Source organism: Danio rerio, chromosome 1 (genome assembly GCF_049306965.1).
Source record: "Danio rerio strain Tuebingen ecotype United States chromosome 1, GRCz12tu, whole genome shotgun sequence".
NCBI classification, from domain to species: Eukaryota; Metazoa; Chordata; class Actinopteri; order Cypriniformes; family Danionidae; genus Danio; species Danio rerio.
The window spans coordinates 13,230,804-13,250,471 of NC_133176.1; the positions used below are offsets into that span (position 1 = coordinate 13,230,804).

The 19,668-nt window shown below is 37.6% G+C and overlaps 1 protein-coding gene across 4 annotated transcripts in view; it reads right to left on the reverse strand.

Moving 5' to 3' along the window:
- ttyh3b (tweety family member 3b) overlaps positions 1-19,668 on the reverse strand; it is a 69,070-nt gene that overhangs the window by 40,096 nt on the left and 9,306 nt on the right. For all 4 annotated transcript variants that reach the window (XM_073949201.1, XM_073949200.1, NM_001431093.1 and 1 more), the window contains exon 3: positions 10,630-10,799. In XM_073949201.1, coding sequence (XP_073805302.1) covers positions 10,630-10,799 — 170 coding nt within the window. The remainder of the gene's footprint in view (positions 1-10,629; positions 10,800-19,668) is intronic.

The following is a 19,668-nucleotide window of genomic DNA, read 5'->3' on the forward strand; positions in this document are numbered from 1 at the left end:
GGGCGAGCGGGTCCGGATCTTCGTCGGACAGTGAAAGCCCACCCTCCGATGCCGCGGAGGACATCTGATCTCCGGTGTCAGCGAGTGTGAGAGCTACCATCTGGTTAGACGGATCACTCTCACCACCCGAAGCTTGGATGGAGCGCCGTGAGGAGCGAGAGGTCCGCGGGCCCGTGGGCGGCGGATTAGCTCCCGCTGAAACCCTCAGATCTGCCCGAGCGCCCGCTGCTTTTTTAGAACAGGAGGCAACTGGGGTGGCTCGCTCTCTTGCGAAAGTTAGCCGCGATCTTAGCTGTGCAACGGTCATGGCATCGCAATGACGACATGAACCGCCCGCGAGCACCGCATTAACATGCTGGACCCCCAAACATGCAATGCAGTGATCGTGTCCATCATCCGGAGACAGGAAACCCCCGCATCCAGAAACGCACAGTCGGAGCGCCATCCTGAAAAGGACGTGCTGCACGACTGTGTTGCTCTTTTAGGAAAGTTGCAACTATACGCACCGCTCTGGAGGACCGGACCCAAAGAACCGCAGGCAAGGGAGTAACCCAGCTCGACCGTCTGCCACCGCGAAGACCCACTCTGGACCGGGAGACACACTCGTTCGCTCTGAAGTGCTGATCAGCAAGAGGAACCCTCATCGACTCACTCAGAAAGGATCTGAAGCGAAAAGGATGGCGTCTGCTGGCTTCAGGTGTGCTTATATGCTGAGATGATTGCAGATGTCGCACACCTGCGCAAGCTTACGCTGCCAATTAATTTCATTCATTGGCCCGTTCAATACTCTCCAGATAAGCGGCTTCTGATCCGAATCCTCCCATTCATGGCACTGAAGTTCCCCAACCGAAGGGGAACTGTTATTTCTGAATGAGCTGACCCTAGGATTTAGATGATTTGAAGCAAATCTATTTGTTGAACATGTACTGCATGCCTAAAGCATTCACCCAATGTCAATATCTCATTTTTGGCGGAAGTGGCGTTTAGCGGCTTTTGCATCTGAACTTTTCATATGCACAAGAGTTCAAATCTTTGGCGTCAATATGATCTTTATCAAAAAAAATTACTTTTATTTAGTAGAGATGCATTAAATACTTACAAATACTTACTATAATAAATAGAAAAGTAAAAAAAAATAAACATTCATTTAAACAAAAGCATCACTTTTTCCCCCCATGTACTTTAATCCCTGGCAAGTTTTAGCGTGTGTGCAGGAGCTTTTTTTTTTTATCTGATGCCACATGCACATTTTCCTGCATGTGTTACTCTTTGTCTCTGTCACTCCAACACAAGAGGATTTAGGCAGGAGAGCTCTTATAAGCTTAGGAGTGTGTGAGACCGAGAGAGAGGTCAAGCTGTCATTCTTTGTTAAGGTCATGTGTCACGTGGCTCACAGAGGCTTTCCCACTCTTACCCAGAAACCTTCACTCTAACAGCGTACACCACAATCCCTGGCTTGTGTGTTCATCTGTTAGATCATGTGAGTGGGGCACATGTTTATTGTTGTTTTGGAGATCAATAGTAATAACAACCAAATCTAGTTAATCATGTATGATGATTCATAAGTGCTTCAGAGTTGGTATAAAGCACCAATATTATACACAGCAAGAAGGTCACTGGTTCGAGTCCCAGCTGGGCTAGTTGGCATTTCTGTGAGTTTGCATGTTCTCCCATGTTTGCGTGGGTTTCCTTCGGGTGCTCCGGTTTCCCCCACAGTCCAAAGTCATGCGCTATAGGTAAATTGAATAAACAAATTTGGCTGTAGTATATGAGTGAGTGTGTGTGTGTGTGTGTGTGTGTGTGTGTGTGTGTGTGTGTGTGTGTGTGTGTGTGTGTGTGTGTGAGTGTGAATGGGAATGAGAGTGTATGGGTTTTTCCCTGTACTGGGTTGTGGTTGGAAGGGCATCCACTGCATAAAAAATATGCTGGAGTAGTTGGCGGTTCATTCCGCTGTGGCAACCCCTGATAAATAAGGGACTACGATCAAGGAAAATGATGAATGAATAAAAGATTTTTGAAAGGACGTCCATTTTTGTTAATATACATTCACATTAAAGATTTGTTACTTCTATATCCCGCTGAGAGACTATAATGTGCTCTGATTGGTCATGCGGAGCAGTCTGTTGTGATTGGCCCACAGCTTGAAGTTCATGGCAGAAACAAGCTCTGGAGGACACTTTTAAAGCAGTGATACAAACAGTAAAAATGACCTCTAATGGCCTGTTTCCACTGAATGGTACGGTATGGTTGGCTTTGATGTCCGTTTCCACTGTCAAAAGGTCCCTAAAAGCGAACAGTACCGTACCGATTTTTGGGTACCCTTTCCAAAGGGTACCTAGCACAACAAAAGGGTACCAAAAGGCAGAGCTAGACATGCAGCTGAATGCTATTAGTTTACAGAGAAGTGCCACTAGTGCATGTACATGACAGGAGAATAAAAACAAAGGAACCGCCATTTTTAAATACACAGCCGAGATATTTCATCATTATAATATATACATATAATAACGAGCCGTGGTTGACCCAAGCTCAAACAAACCTTGTCCCCTTCTTGATGAACAACCGCAAAGCCAAGAAGGTAAACCTGTTGTCCTCTTGTTGTTTATGAGGCCATCTAGTGTTAGCGGTTTCATTATCTCCAGAGTGCTCGAGCTTCTATATTTAAAAATACAGAACTTTTTGAGCTGATGATAATAACGCATGATTATTGAAGTGCTTCTGACACTCGATCTATTCAGAAATGGACAAACCTATTGTAGCATAAAAAAACAAAGGAGCAAACGATTTTTTCAGCAACCTGAAAGATGAACAAACTGCCATGTTTAACTATTATCATCACCTTTTGCACTATTACGAACTCGGGAATGACAAAATAACTCTAACAAGAGGTTACATGTGCTGCTGAAGAATAAAGATACAGATGAGAGGTTTACACTGACCATGGGCTATGTTTCATGTTGTTGTTAAACCCAAATAAGGACTGAATGTTTGCTGTGTGTAGTTCTTCTGTAATTGGTAACATATCAGAGACTATAGGGGTCTGTATGTGTTCATTCATTTATTCATTCATTCATTTTCTTGTCGGCTTAGTCCCTTTATTAGTCCGGGGTCGCCACAGCGGAATGAACCGCCAGCTTATCCAGCAAGTTTTTTTACAAAGCGGATGCCCTTCCAGCCGCAACCCATCTCTGTGAAACTGTATGTGTTCATATATGTTCATTTATTTATTTATTTTATAGAATTGCAGACATTACAGTATATTATAATCATTGATCAGCAGTTACAGTATAATCAAATCATGTTCACAAGTATTTGTGTGTATAAAGCATCTGTTTATAGAGAAGTGCTTCTCATATGATGTGTGAAATAACACATACTACGTTACTTTGAGTTTTCCTCTAGCAAGAATGACATCAACTGAAACTTTCTGTCATACACCACGCCCACTAAAAGGGTACCTGTACCATACCGTACCATACCACTAAGGGGAAACGGGCCATAATTGGCTGGCATTGTGCAAATCTGTTACACACCTACATAGTTTTGAACAGGAAGACCAAAACTCAAGACAATTCAGAATTAGTTCTTTCTTTCGGTAGGCAATCTTTAAAACTCTGTAGACATTTTATACACAAACAGCTTATGTTACATGAAAGATAATATCCAAAAAGCATAATAGGGGCACTCTGGGATGCTAGAGTGCCAAATATAAATCCAAAAATAATCACATTTAACTGATAACAAATGATTTTAAAAAGCCCTAAAAACCTTCAAAGGAAAGTTCATTAAAGTAACATGTAGAATATAAAATAGTAGATCAATTTCAGTGTAGAGTTTTATGATGTGTGTGCGATAGAATCTGATTAAATCTGCACATCTCTGTGGATTCATTCAGAGATGGAGTAAACTCAGACATAAATAGGTCACTTTCAAACGTAAATGTGAAGAGTCAGGACAAACAGTCTCTGACGTTTACTCTTAACAAGATCAACTCAGGTAAATGCAATTGATGTGGAAAAATGAGCCATTACTTTTTATGAGTCCTGGCTGCTTTAAACAGAATAGATTCTGGCTTGATGGGTCAATTAGGAGGACAAACCAGGACAAAATACTTGCGATATTTTGAAGCAATTAAACAGTGGACACGAATACAAAAAGACCGAAACAGACGCATCTTTATGAGAATCTGGCAGTGTTAGATAAGAGATCCTGAATAACAGCACTATGCGGCTGTGGCACACACATACGCAGAGCCCACACATACACACACACTGGCAAAGAGACCTGCAGTGCATTATTCATCTCGCAGCTCCAATGTTCAAAATCTGATTTTGTTGCTATGGCAACACCTCCAAGGCACAGAGGGGGCGGTGCCACGGGAAATGAGGGGGGGGGGGGGGGGGGGAGTAGAACTGACGTGAGGGCGACAGAGGGAAACAGAAAGAATGCAGAGGAAGAACATATTGTTTTACACTCAAAAAAATAAGTTTGCTGTTTTGCTGTTTGCATTCTTGAGTTTTTCTTTTTGCGAAAACTTAATTGTTTTTGTTCAAGCCACTTAAATTTGTAAAAAACTAATGAGTTTACACAATTCTGTCATGTTGTGCCAACACAAACCAATTGTGTGGCATTTTTTACAGTGTTTGAGTGTTTGCAGGAAAAAAAAAACACATACATGGGAAAAATGGGACAGTAAAAAGCATTCAGATAATGGTGTTCTTTGTTTGTTTTTTCAGTAAACATCATCAAGACAGCTTAGAAAATATAAATGCATTCATATGTGAAGCAATATTGCATCGATTTAATCTTGATATTTTATAATCCTGAGAAGAGAACAGACAACTTAAGCACTTTTGGGTCTTTACTATCATACACTTCAAAAAAAAAAAAGTTCATATTGTTTTGCACAACACTTCTGGTCCTATCGATGGGGGATATGGTTGAGTTGAGTTGGGGACAGGTCAACCCAGACTCATTCTGAAAACGTACTGCTATATACATTTGCAAAATACGTCCTAGGAGTTACATTTTTTGCTATTTTTGTTTTTTTGAGAAGGTCACTGTGTATACCTTTTCAGATCTCAAATTTCTCTTGTGAGTGCCTGCTGTTCTCGCCCGCTGACGACTGACTGACTGAATGGCCGATCGACTGACCCACTCTCCTCCTTCCCTAAACCCAACCAATAGTGTTTTCAGAAGCCCCGATTGACCCGCCCACTCACTTCCCTCAACCCAACGGACAGTTTTAAAAAGCAATCCAAAAAAAGAAAAGCCCTTACCTGATTTTTACCACGTTTTCAGTTTTTTTCCATATTGTCACCCTTTTATTTAGTGTTTTACTTAAATAAAAACTTTTTTTATTGTTTTTTTTTTTTTTTGTCTTACTCAATTGCTTTACTGGTCTCGAACCCCGTCGCTGCGAGCCACTGGACAAACTGGTAACAGCGGGAAAGCCGTCCATACAGAAGTAAGTGGTCAGCTGGTAAGCGCGAAAAGGAAGAGCATCATTCTGCAACCTAGCATTTGTTTTAAATCTGACATGCAGCCATACGTACTTCTGGCTATATAACTTGCGATCTCCAGAAACGTATACAGGGCTTCATTTTCAGAATGACCATATGTTGGGACAGGATAGGTTTGGCGCTATGGGTCAGTTTTAAGACTGGTAAGGGATGGGTCAAAAGTATAATTAGAAACATTATTACATAAATACATTACAGAAGTAATTACAAGTAATTAAACTTTAAGTACAGCGTAAAAGCATTTATGTACATTCTGTAATAAGGGTGCAAGTGCATAGTAATTAGGGCCACTTAATATAAAGTGGGACCCACTTTTGAGCTTTTTTGAGGCAAATGGTGATTCTAATTGGAGACATTTAAACTTTTGGGGAAGCTTAATATGCTTCAAAAATGGATAAATCAGCATTATTTAATTTTTTTAAGTGGAACATGATTTTTATCAATTGTAAAATAAACACTAAAAAGAATGATGTTGGCTGTTTGTTTAAACTACTTATTTTAAATGAGCTGAAGCAACACAATTCTTGAAGTTTTTTGGGGAAAACCTAATTGTTTTATGTTCAATCCACTTAAATTTGTAAAAACTAAAAAGTTAACTTAATACCTTTATGTTGTCCCAACACAAATTGGTTGTGTGGAACCCAGCATTTTTTTTTTAAGTAAAGACTTAAAGTCTTTCTACTTCAAAATTTTTAAAAATTAGTTTCTTATTTTGGTTAGCGGCTCATTCTGATGTGGCAACCCTGATAAATAAGGGACTAAGCCGAAAAAAAATATGAGCGAGTGTTTCTTATTTTTTAAATAGTGGACTGAATGAAATTATGAGTAAAAATATTTACTACAACATTTTTCCCTGTGCTAAAAATTCTTTACTTGAACAAAACACACTGAAATCATATAATTCCCATATTTTAAATGGTTCTAAACGTGAACATATTTATTCAGATACTAAACCTCAAAGGCACAAAACATCAAAGAGATTAAGGTTTTAGAAAAGGGCTTCAGTATTTTAGGTCACCCCATGAGCATTTGCACATGTGTGCATTAGTGCATGTGTGCACTATCTGACGTGCTTAATGATGCATGAGGCACAATGTGTTTCATCTGAGCCATCATATCGGCATGAGCTCTCTCATCTCGGCCATGGAGCCATCGCTTTTCCCCGTTAAGCTTTATCTACATCTCTCTCAATCAATCAGACGTTCTTTTCTCTGGTTCCTCTGCGTCCATTTCTCTCTAAGGGGAATAATCTCTTCTTTGTTTGTCAATCAAAGACTGAAGTCAGATATAGGACAGACGAGTGCTGATGAGGGAGGAACAGCAGAGGGGAGGAGATCATCTGATCAGGGGGAGAGATAAGAGCCCAGAAAATAGTCAACAAAGAAACCAAAAAGCAAACAGTAAATGAAAACCAAACTGTGGAAAATGAACCCCAAAGTATATGTTTTTTATTTGATTACCATTAGATATTGTGTGCAAACACTGGTATTTAGGCCCCAGCCCTACTCTGCAGTATATATCATTAGTTTGAAAAAGAACAAAGGTCTGCCCCGTAGCATTCATTTTACCTATAACCTTCAGGCAAAATGTATGCTTAAGTATTTTTTGGCAGTTTCACAAAAATGTAGGCTAAATAAATTAAAGAACTCCAAATTTGAGCTTAGTGCAAAATTCCCAACTGGTAGTGCTTCAAGATACAAAGCAGCAAACTCTCCCTCTTACATTCAATTACTCTAAGGCTTCTATTTCAAAACCAATCCACTCTGTTTCTACATCCTGACCACAGAAAATAGCAGCTGGTATTATTAAACAGGGTCACTGCGGGACAATTCAGTGGACTTGAGTCTAACCCCTGACTAATGCAGACACTTGATTAAACCCACTTAACCTTTGTGTTGAGAGTTCAGTGTGAAACGACTACCAGCCTGATCTGACCTCTCACCTCTCCATATTTATAGAGATCTGGCAGGAATGATTAGGCACGCTTTCACAACCAGAAACGCTGCAGATGAACGTCTTAATATGTACTGGCTTATACAAGTTTAAAAAGGACCATTAAAAATGGCGAAGATAATTATCAATGTCAAATAGGGCAGTGTCAATTATTAATCACAACAAACAACCGAACAATCCTGAGCAATGAAAGGATTAATACATCTAAGCTTATGTGCTAATTTTGGCAGCTAATACTATTTGGATGAAATGAATTGACTACATTTTTTAAGAGATACTATTATTTATTTCACATTCCTGCAATGATGCATTTTCACTAAGTCACTAAATATTTGTAGTGAACTAAATAAATCCATTCATTCATTCATTCATTCAGCTTCAGCATAGTCCCTTTATCCATCAGCGGAAAGAACCGCCAACTTATCCAGCATATGTTTTACACAGCAGATGCCCTTCCAGCTGCAACCCAGTACTGGAAAACATCCATACACACTCATTCACACACATACACTACAGACAATTTAGATTATTCAATTAACTTACACTGAATGTCTTTGGACTGTGGGGGAAACCCAAGCACCCAGAGAAAACCCACGCCAACAAGGGGAGAACATGCAAACTCTACAGAGAAATGCCAACCACCCAGCTGGGGCTCGAACCAGCGACCTTCTTGCTGTGAGGCGACAGTGCTAATCACTGAGCCATCATGTCGCCACACTGAATAAATTGTACAGTGAAACTCGAATAATAAATTGTAATGCTCTGTAATGTGGCGTTTCAAATGAATGCATTAGTGCAAGAAGAAGTGTTGCAGAATGCTTAAACAGATCATCTCTTTCACTTAATTATGAATTAAAGTTCATAATAAACTTTAATGAACATCACACTGAAATGAACAGTACATAGTACAGAAATGTTTTATGTCTTTTAAAAAAAATTTAATTATGCAGCATGTAATCAATGAAACTAAACAGTTATTTTCAATATTTTGCAAGAGCATATTGCATTTACATATGTACTGTAATATATCATTAGGTATCTTGCTGTCATAATTATCATTTCATTTAAATTTAAAAACATTTTCCCTGACAACCAGTTATTATATTATATTATTATTATAAAGCCAGCAGCACTTTAGTGTTTCTAATTCAGCAACACAATGGAGTAGTGTTATGAGTAATCTAGCGTTTGATTGCTTTTCTTTGATTGTCCAGTTTTGAAGTGATTTGATAATGTACCTAGAAAACTAAATCTTGTACTTTTAATGTATTCTGCAAAAAAAGAAAAAAGAGATGAATATTTAATGAATATAATAATGTGACTAGCAAAAAAACATTAACTAGAAATGGATATCTGAAGAGATTATCTATTGATATGTGGATTGGAATTAAAATAGACATGTTTAACTTAAATTAGAAACTGGATCGATTTACACAGAAACGGCTGAAAGATTTAATGGGTACATTTTCATTACCTATGACCCATAAAAACATCACTCCCTGTGTATATTCTTTTATCTTTCTTCCAAATGCTTATTTTTGATGAGATCTTTAGTTCACCCAAAAATGAAAATTACCTCATCATTTAGGCCCAATCCCAATTCTACCCCTTAGCCTTTCCCCCTCGTTTTGCACGTTCACATGAAGGGCTAGGGGTATCCCAATTCTCTTTAGCTTATAGGAGTAGGGCTAAGGGGAACAGCTAGATAGCCCTTCAAATAGAGATTTTTCAGGACCACACTTGAAACCAGGGGGTAAGAAAATTTCCCAGAATACACCAAATTTAACAGTAGCATAGCTGCACCCAGAAGTCAAGAGATGCACAAATTAGCATTTTTGTTATGAATTTTTACAACAAACAAGCACATGTTTTAATGTTCATAATGACGTTAGTGTTTTACTGTTATGCTTTAAAAAATGCTAAAATAAAAACTGCTAAATTTTGCTATCTATAGTCCCTAATAATAACTCCTGTATAGTCACAACATTCTGTAACTCGATGACACTCAAATACCCGGTCAGAAAAGTCTAGTGGCAGGGAATGAGCTTTATACAGTGTCTGCTATAATGTTAATGTTGTTTTCGTGTGTTTACACAAAAGAATATGGCCACAGTGTGAATGCACAGTCCAGTTACAATCTTATTGCCACATTATATCATCAGAATAACATGATATCTTTGCCTTCAGTGATTTCCTGAAGATAAATACCAAAAAATAACACAGCTGGAATAACTACAGCAGTCGTCACAGTCTGATCTCATATGAAGAGATCGCAATGACATATGAAGACGAGTGCAGGCGCTGTAGTGCTGTCCCATTCACACTCTGTTTCAAGGGCCAAAGGGAAGGGGAACAAAAATAGAATTGGGATTGGGCCTTACTCTTCCTCATGAGGTTTTAAACTTTTATGAGCTTCTTTCTTCTTTTGAGAACAAAAGAAGATATTTTGAAGAATGCTGGTTGCTGGTACCCATCAACTTCCATAGTAGAAAAAAAAAACATAAATATATTACGGAAGTCAATTGGTGCCATCAACCAGCATTTTTCAAAATACCTTCTTTTGTGTTCAACAGAAGAAACTCGAAAGTGAAATGTGAGTAAATGATACTTCACACACTTTAATGTATGAAGTATCTGAAATATGAGTGTAATTGTTAAATTATGGCTGCACTCTAATATTAAATGAATTCTAAAAACTAAATATTTGTTTAAATGAAAACAAACTGCTCATGAAAACTCCCTAATGTAACAAATAAATGGTTCTATAGTTTTTATTTGAGCAGTGATCATTAAATAAATGCATCTTAATATTCAATTATTAAAGAAAAGCTATTTTCATTTAACACAAATCCTTCAACAGCAGAATGTAAGTTACAGTTATATGTTGCAAACAATATGATGGATGATTAATGCCCAGGTAAACGAACCCTCTTAACAATCATGTCCCTAATAGACAATAAAACTCCATTTCAATTTACTCCTACTGTTAAGAGCATGTTTTGGGTTTAGGTTAACTCCCAGATGGACTGACTGCAGTCACATTTTTATTTTCTTGATGCCCAACTAACTAGACTTCATGATGTGTATTGCCACATTATGAGTGCTTGGGTGCAGTAAAGTTGAAGAAGGTGTATGAGAGTGAAAAAACACGGACCTGCACACGAGCGTGGCGATGATCACACACCAGGCTGTGCAGCAGCAGTCAGCATTGGGCGAGTCATGGTTCTTCCTGCGGCAACAGCACAGCCAAAATGAGTAGAAAAGGAGGAAGAGAAGGTCCAGCGCCAAACAAACCAATGCTGCTGCTCCCAGCAACAACACCGCCTGCAAAGAGACAGAAAAAGTTCTTCAGACCGCATTGTTTCTCATGAACCGTGAACAATTAAGAATACAATGAGGCCATTCAAGTCTGCCTCTTCCATCAAAATCTTTTGTTACTGTGCATCCCATGTTTTCCTTTATCAGTCTCTGGAGTGACCCATTGTTTTTAGAGCATTATGCATCTTTGCGTGTGAGGTGCTATTTTAGATGTAAAAGATTTGCATTAGAGACAAAAAAGGAGTCATGAATGTTTAATCCAGACCTTTATCTACTAGCTCTTCTAGCAGTGCACCAGAAGTGTCATGAATGATCTAGTTTTTTTTATTTAATCCATGGCTACTGTGAGCCATGCAAATCACCATATGCGGCAAATGTAGGTCAGGCTGAACATGGGAGACTTCTCTTGGTCTCAGAGCTGCTGTGACATACTGTAAGAGCTCAGAAGTTCTACTGTATAATAGGCTTGGGCGGTATTTCGGTATTATGGTATACCGCGGGATCTAAAAATAGCAACGGTGTCAGTTTCAATACCGTTATACCGTCATAAAATATTAAATATCCTTTATTTAATGCCTACAAAAACGTATGTGTGATTGTCATCACGGGACAGTGTGGAGGAGAGAGAGAGAGAGAGAGAGAGGAAGAGGGAGAGGGAGGGGGAGAGGGAGAGGTGACGTGACGTGACGTGTCGCGCTTCAAAGTGTCCTGCAGTTTGGGAGTTTCGACTGAACAGAAGGGAGACATGGTTAATATGAACGAGAGGTCTGCATTAGAGCTAAAGATCTTTGCCCGAACCCGGCGAGACCCGAAAAAATCAAAATCCCTGCATTAAAATCCATCCCTGCAAAGATGAAACAAATGATGATGAAGTAGTAAAAAAAGAGAATTATTACGGCGGTCAAGCCAGTCACTAGCTCAAAAAGAGCGCATTCCAGCCGCAAGTATTTCGCGGTCGCTCATACACTGCGTATTACGGTAGAGCCCTAAACCGCAAGCTGACAGGTAAAAAGTCGAGTCCTCTCGCTACAGTAAAACTGCCGTCATGGAAAATTAAATGGATGTTCCTGACTGGTAGAAGATGAACAAACAATCCGACCCAAAACTTGCAAAATCAGCCAGATCAGAACTCTGCATCTCGACCTGTAGCTGCAGTAAAGCGCAGCTTTAGCCCGTGAGCGCAGGACTGCGCTAAAGCCTGTGGATTTAATAATGTTCCTCCACAAACACACGTAGCCTAATCTTGGTGAGTAAAGGGTTTTTCAATTATAGATAAATATTAATTAAACCATATAATCATAATGTAGACAGAGTATACAGGCTAATGGTGGCATTATTCTTTTAATATTCAGCTTCACCGCCGCCTTAATGCCAGATTGTGAAGAGAAGTTGAGAAACAACTTGCAGAGCCTTTATCTTAATTTCGTTATTGCCAAAATACCCGTCATCATTTAGAGTTTATTTTAATTTGATTTGTTAAGAAAGATTTTTTTTTCATTTGTGTGTTGGCCAATTTAAAGGCTAAGTGCATGTACCTAGACCTATTGAGTGCTGATATGTTACGATGTTACAGAGGACTTTATTTCTTTGTTCCAACTTTCAAGTGGCACATAGCCTAGTCTACGTTTGTTACGAATAAATGATGTTAAAACACATAAATGACTCATTCTTGAAAAAAACGCAATAGAGCTGTGTGCATGAGCACATTTGAATAATGTCGGGCTGTGAACGGGTTCGCGCTGTATAAAGCTGTCAATCCAAATGTACCTGTCGGACTCGGGACCTATCGGGTATAATTTTTATTGCCCGATTACAGCTCTGCATTCCCGCTGCAGTCCCGCGGGAGCCGGCCAGATTTCTTATGGTGTAGGAGTAAATTTCTGAATAAATCGCGGGAGAGATGTGTGTGTGTGTGTGTATGTGTGTGTGTGTGTGTGTGAGAGAGAGAGAGAGAGAGAGAGAGAGAGGTGCTGTGCGTCGCTTCTTTCTCTCTCTCTCTCTCTCTCTCTCTCTCTCTCTCTCTCTCTCTCTCTCTCTCTCTCTCTCTCTCTCTCTCTCTCTCTCTCTCTCTCTCTCTCTCTCTCTCTCTCTGACCGCGAGCCTAAGGTCGCATAGAAGGTATTCAGTTTCTGAATGGTTTAGGCTCAAGCCAACAGTTTGGTGACGCTGTCTGAGCCTTACGTCATAATTTTTTTATTACGCCGGTAATACCGGAAACCGGGGTAAAATATGGAGGCGGTTTGACGGTATCAAAATTTGGATACCGCCCAAGCCTACTGTATAAGCACACACACAACATGAAGCCAAGTGCTGGAACGCGATACTGAATCAACATCCCTTGTTAGTCCTGGAACAACACTCTTATCAAAATCAGGAACAGAAATAAATTCTACACTAATTCGTTCTTAAAAATCAGAGGGAACTGATCTTCTAAATGTTCGTCCAGGAACAACCAGAACGATGATCCTGAAGAATGTTGTACTTGGAAGAGTCGCAGTAAATATATAGGTTAATGGGTTGGAAGTTCATATTTGTGTCTATTTTTCATCGATTTTTTAAAATGTATTTTGTGTCAATGTGGCTTTGTCATTAAATACATGCAATAGTGGTTGCTAGGGCTTTCAATGGTTGACAAATGGTTGCTAGGACGTTCTGATAAGTTGGTAGGAGGAAAGGTAATGGCCAAAATAGCTAAATTTGCATATAAAAATGTATTAAAGGGATAGTTCACGCAAAAATGCATTCAATATTTACTCATCCTCAAATGGTTTCAAACCTTTAGAATTTTGTTTTTTATTGTTGAACACAGAGGAAGACATTTTAAAGTAAGCATTGACATCCATAGTAGGAAAATTAAATACTATGAGAGTCAAGGATTACAGGTTCCAAATATTCTTCAAAATATCTTTTTGCATGTCCAACAGAAAAAACCAAGTCAAACCAGTTTGAAACAAGTAAGTAATGCAGATACAATGTTTAGTTTTGGGTGAACTATCCCTTTAAATGTAATTACAATAAGTGGTTTCATGAATTTAGTTATAAAAAGCATTTCTTTTTCTTTTAATATTTATGATTTTAGACAGTCATAACATATGGAATCAAAAGATAAATAGCTCTATTTTAACGATCTAGAAGTCTAAATTGCATGATGCAAAAGCATTAAGGGCATGTCCGAATCCACTTTTGCTATTTTAAGGATGGAAAAAATACACTCTGCCCTGCGGGGCATGATCTAAAAGGATTGTGCTTATTCTCTAATATGGTATGGGTGTGTTGAGCATAACATGCATTAATCATCTCTCATTCCCTTTAAGAGTCAGTTGTGTCGCACCATGGCGCATTTGCCATTTACATGGTTCACTAGCGAGAAAACAGTTAAACAGAGAATGAGCCTCCTCCATTCTGCCTCTTTACTTTCTCTTTACTTTACTTTTACTCTTTACTTTACTCCATTACTATCGTGGATAAGGAAACAGTGTTGTACACACTTTACTGAAGACATCCATTAGCTTACATATTTAATTTCGTTTGTTAAGCACAAGATTTTTTTCTAAACTATTTCTAAATTCAGTTCTAATTTCCAGCAAATGAATAAATGAACAATAATAACGAAGTGTGATCAAAAACCCAGTTATATTTTCAAACACATGTCCTTACACATTGCCCCATATGGTGACGCAGACGACCCCAAAACCTGACAGGTGGACAAATCTAAACTTGTTTTTATTAAAACAATTATAAATAAGCATATAGTAAAATACTACTACTAATAATAAAAATAATAATAACATTATACAACTGCAAATTGTCATGCAAAAACTGAAAAGAGAAAAAAATTATTATTTTTGTAACATTTTAATCCTTTAATTTCATTTGTAAAGATACTTGTGTGTTGCTGTTCATCCTGTGTGTATTAAGCAATGTGTAAGTGCTTGGGCCAACATAAGCGCATAACTGGTCTGAAAATCGTGCCAAACTTGTCTTGTGCCTAATTGTGCCAGGTGTATAATAGGTCCCTTAAATTTAATACTTAATAATTTTATGCTTATATAATTGAATTGGGCTCTTATGGATAAAAAAGTCATAACTGCAGTTGTAAAATATCATTCAATTTCAAAATGAACTTTGTACACAACAAACATAAATAAAAATGCAAGAAGAACTTCAATTAAAAAAATTCTGCATAATGACTTTAGAAAATAAGTCAGAAAACCCCTGTTCTAAAACCCTCACAGAAAACTGTGGGGAAAAAAGCATCATGTAGCATCTCCAAACGGCTGATAATCACAAGCCAAGGACTGCTAAATAGAGCAAGACCGCTAATTCGTCCTCAGATGCCCAGCGTGACCCAGTGATGTACATCTGCCTTAGTCCAGACGCTCATCACCGAACATTCACCCACATCTCTGAAACACAATAACGTCATTCCCACCTCTAAGTTAAATTCAGAGCTCACTGTTATCTCCAGTGGGATGAGATATTACGTTATGGCTTCAGGCTACTTTCAGTAGATTTTGCCATCATTAATATCCGCTCCTGGCCTTTGGAGATTGCGGGACCTGTGAGCAAGTTGATGACTTCTGTCTGTTGATGTGTCAGAGCTCATCTGAGTCAGTCACCATAAAGAGATTAGCAAGGATTAATTATCAGCTCACACACACACACACACACACACACACACACACACACACACACACACACACACACACACACACACACACACACACACACACACACACACACACACACACACACACACACACACACACACACACACACACACACACACACACACGCACACGCATATGCATTGCTAATCTAAATTAGGATATGTTATAGACTTCTTTTGTTTTTGTATAAAGCAAATTAAAAATACTATAACCTAACCCTAACTTAAACCCCAAGTATACAAAGCAAAGATTTAAAATGTGATCTAATCAGTGATTAAGAAGAGAGTGGAGGAGGCTGTCAGCACGTCTCAAATGTAATTATCTTATTAGCAGCCCTCGGAGACTCGACTTAAGTTTGTATTGGGCAGTGCTTAAGAGCAAGATGGCAGGAAGTTGGCATCATCTGATTATGGGAATGCCTTACAACCGAACCCAAATAGTTTATAAATGTGTTTGTAGGAATCAAATGCTGAGTTCAACTTAATTAATCCCTATATTTTCAATGTGAAAAATGCTAATTCTCTTTTAGCATTGTTCTCTTTAAATCCTTTAGCATATTCTTTCTTATGTGGAAGATTATTAAGTAATGTGCCAGTATGCTAAAACAATAGTGTCATAAATTAGTAGAAAATCATTAATTTACTGATTGTTAAGAGATAATTAATCTAAAAATCATTAACTCACCTGTTTGAGTTTTGAACACAAGAGATATTTTTAAAAAGTTAAAAACTAACCATTGACTTCCATTATAATAGTTTATAATATGGAATTCAATGGATATAAGCATCCAGCTTTCTTCAAAATATCTTTATTTTTTGGAGGGTTCATAAAAATAATAATAATAATAATAAAGAGTTAGAACCACTTGAGAGTGAGTTCCTACACTGTAAACCCAAAAAGTTAAGGTAACTCAAACCATTTTAATAAAAAAAAAAAAAACTTTATGATCTATGAGTACTGTGAACTTACTCCATTGAAGTTGAAGTAATGAGGTATTTAATTAACTGATTACACTGTCAAAAGTGACTAGTTACTAAAAGCAAGTAAAGCAATTGCCTTAAAAGCAGCAAGTTGACTTTACAAAAATAATGTAAATAAACCCATTGTAACCTGGAACTGTTAAGTTGACTTAATTTTTATAATTATGCTTATTTTACTGCATTGCTTAAGTTGCAATAGGTTTACTTACAATATTTTTGTGAAGTCAACTTGTTTCTTGTAAGGCAATTGGTTCACTTGCTTTCAATAACTAATCACTTTCTACAGTGCTAGTAGAGTTCAAAACTATTTTCAAATGAGTAGAATTAACTTTCAGGAAATTGAGTCAACTACACTCGTTCAAAGAAAATATTATATAAAATAGTGCATTTCATAGTGTCCTACTTATGTACAAGAGCAAATTATGAGATATTGTATAATGCTGCTGTATCTTCCTTAATATATATTGCAACAAAATTTTGTATACATTTTCTTCCATAATTAATACATTAATCCAAAAGTGAACTTTAAGTACAGATCTAAAATAAAATAACAGTATGAAAAAAAGAGCAAAAAAATTCAACTGTAAAATGTATTCATTTGTAACATTTTACTAAAAGGTCTTTTAAGAACACAGTTGAAGTTAGAATTATTAGCCCCCCTTTAAGTGTTTTTTTCTAAATCATTTTCCAAATGATGCTTAACAGAGCAAGGGACTTTTCACAGTATGTCTAATAATATTTTGTCTGGAAAAAGTCTTATTTGTTTTATTTGGACTAGAATGAAAGCAGATTTTAATTTTTAAAAACCATTTCAATGTCAAAATTATTAGCTCATTTAAGCTATATTTTCTCGATAGTCTACAGAACAAACCATCATTATACAATAACTAGCCTATAATTAACCTGCCTAGTTAACCTAATTAAGGCTTTAAATGTCACTTTAAGCTGTATAGAAGTGTCTTGAAAAATATCTAGTAAAATATTATTACTGTCATCATGACAAAGATAAAATAAATCAGTGACTAGAAATGAGGTATTAAAACTATTGTGTTTAGAAATGTGTTGAAAAAAAAATCTTCTTTCCATTGAAAATTGGGGAAAAAATAAACCGGGCTAATAATTCAGGGGGGCTAATAATTCTGACTTCAACTGTTTGTGTAAAATACAAATAATTATATGTACAAAATTATGTATAATGTTATAAAATTGTATTTTTTCAATAACGAATTGCGTATGCACATTAATATTGTATTATATCAGCATCATGTGACCTCCACTGAACTAAACCCACCTATACTTTCCTTTGAACTGATCCAATACATTATTGTTTTATCCTCATCCAAATGTAAACCCAGATCATTTTGTTCATGTACACGCACAGTATATTACATTGATATATTTAACAGTGCTTGCAGCAATTTTATATTCAACAGTGCTTCTATTAAACTCATCCGATACAGTTCTTAAAGGTAGAACCCACAATCTTCATCCAAAAAGTAAACCCAGAAAATGTCATTGATGTGAGTCTAAATCAACACACAGATCATTAGGATCTGGTCTCTGACGCAGTATACACTATAGCACACACTGTTATCAGCCAAACCGCAGAACATATAAATCCCCAAAATACCTCCATCTGTGCAAAGAGAGTAATGGTGAAGTTAAAACAGTAATCACACTCAATTAAATGCAATGACTCGACGTGTTTATGTGTGTTTGTGTGTGTACAGCGCAATGTTCTGGTGTAAATCGTTTCATTGCCACTTCTCGCGACTTCCTGCCAGCTGGGCCCCTTTCCTGCCCAATATGCTTTTAATTATTCCAGCATTCCCCCTGCTGAGACGGAAAAAAACCCGGTGCTTATTCTACACATCAAACTGAGAACAGCAACACAGCTGTACGAGCCACGAACAGATATCTTCTCATATTATTGCAGACTTTGAAAGTGTCGTAAATTCCTCTTATTTTGGACAGTGAACAGACAAAAGGTGTGCGGAGACCTTCGGTACAGAAATGCAGAGAAAACAGAAGCCTGTACCAACCAAAACAGATGTTCAGCATCTGCTAATCAGATTTCCCTCAAACAGGAAGTAGATGAAGGGGGGAGAGATCCAGGTTTATATCTGTATGCAAAAATGTTCTGTGATAAATAATCAGCTATTACAAGATTATCTTCTAGCACTGTAGAATCCACTGTTGGATTCAAGGCAGGTGATTGGCTGGGCCATTCTACAGCTTGATTTTCTTTCTCTGAAAGCATTTGCAAGTTTCCCTGTGTTTTGGATCATTGTCTTGCTGAAATGTACACACTGGTTTCATTTTCATCATCCTGCAAATGTAGATGTTGGACTGAAGCAGCTGATATTCATTTACAATTACGAAGAGCAGAGGGTTGCTGAATAACTACTGAGAGATTTCAGCTGCTGTCAGAAATTTCACTGGCTTTCTACACCTTCCTTTCTTCATGTGTTCAATACTTTTTTTCTGTGTCATTTCATTTTATTTCACATAACTTTCATTCATTCGTTTTTTTGTCGGCTTAGTCCCTTTATTAATCTTGGGTCGCCACAGCAGAATGAACCACCAACTTACCAGCACGTTTTTACGCAGCGGATGCCCTTCCAGCCGCAACCCATCTCTGGGAAACATCCAGAAACACTCATTCACACACATTCATACACTACGGACAATTTAGCCTACCCAATACACCTGTATGTCTTTGGACTGTGGGGGAAACTGGAGCACCCGGAGGAAACCCATGCGAACGCAGGGAGAACATGCAAACTCCATACAGAAACGCCAACTAAGCCGAGGATCGAACCAGCAACCCAGCAACCTTCTTGCTGTGAGGCAACAGCACTACCTACTGCACCACTGCTTCGCCCCTTCACATAACTTAATTTGTAAATTAATTAATATTGTTTTCTTTGCATATATGGATTTCTTTGGTTGTTACCAACATCTAATAAAAATTAAGTCAGCAGCACCTTTAGAAATATGTTTTCTGAAAAAAATGATGACACGTTCAATACTTATTTCCCCCACTGTAACTTAAAATTTTTAAAAGAAATAGCTGGTTGCCATAAATATTACATTTATACATCTAATTTCTGCATTTAATAAATAAATAATAACTTAAAATGACTGAAAAATACAGATTATTTGGTAACACTTTACAATAAGGTTCATTAGTTAATGCATTTACTATCATGAACATCACAAGTA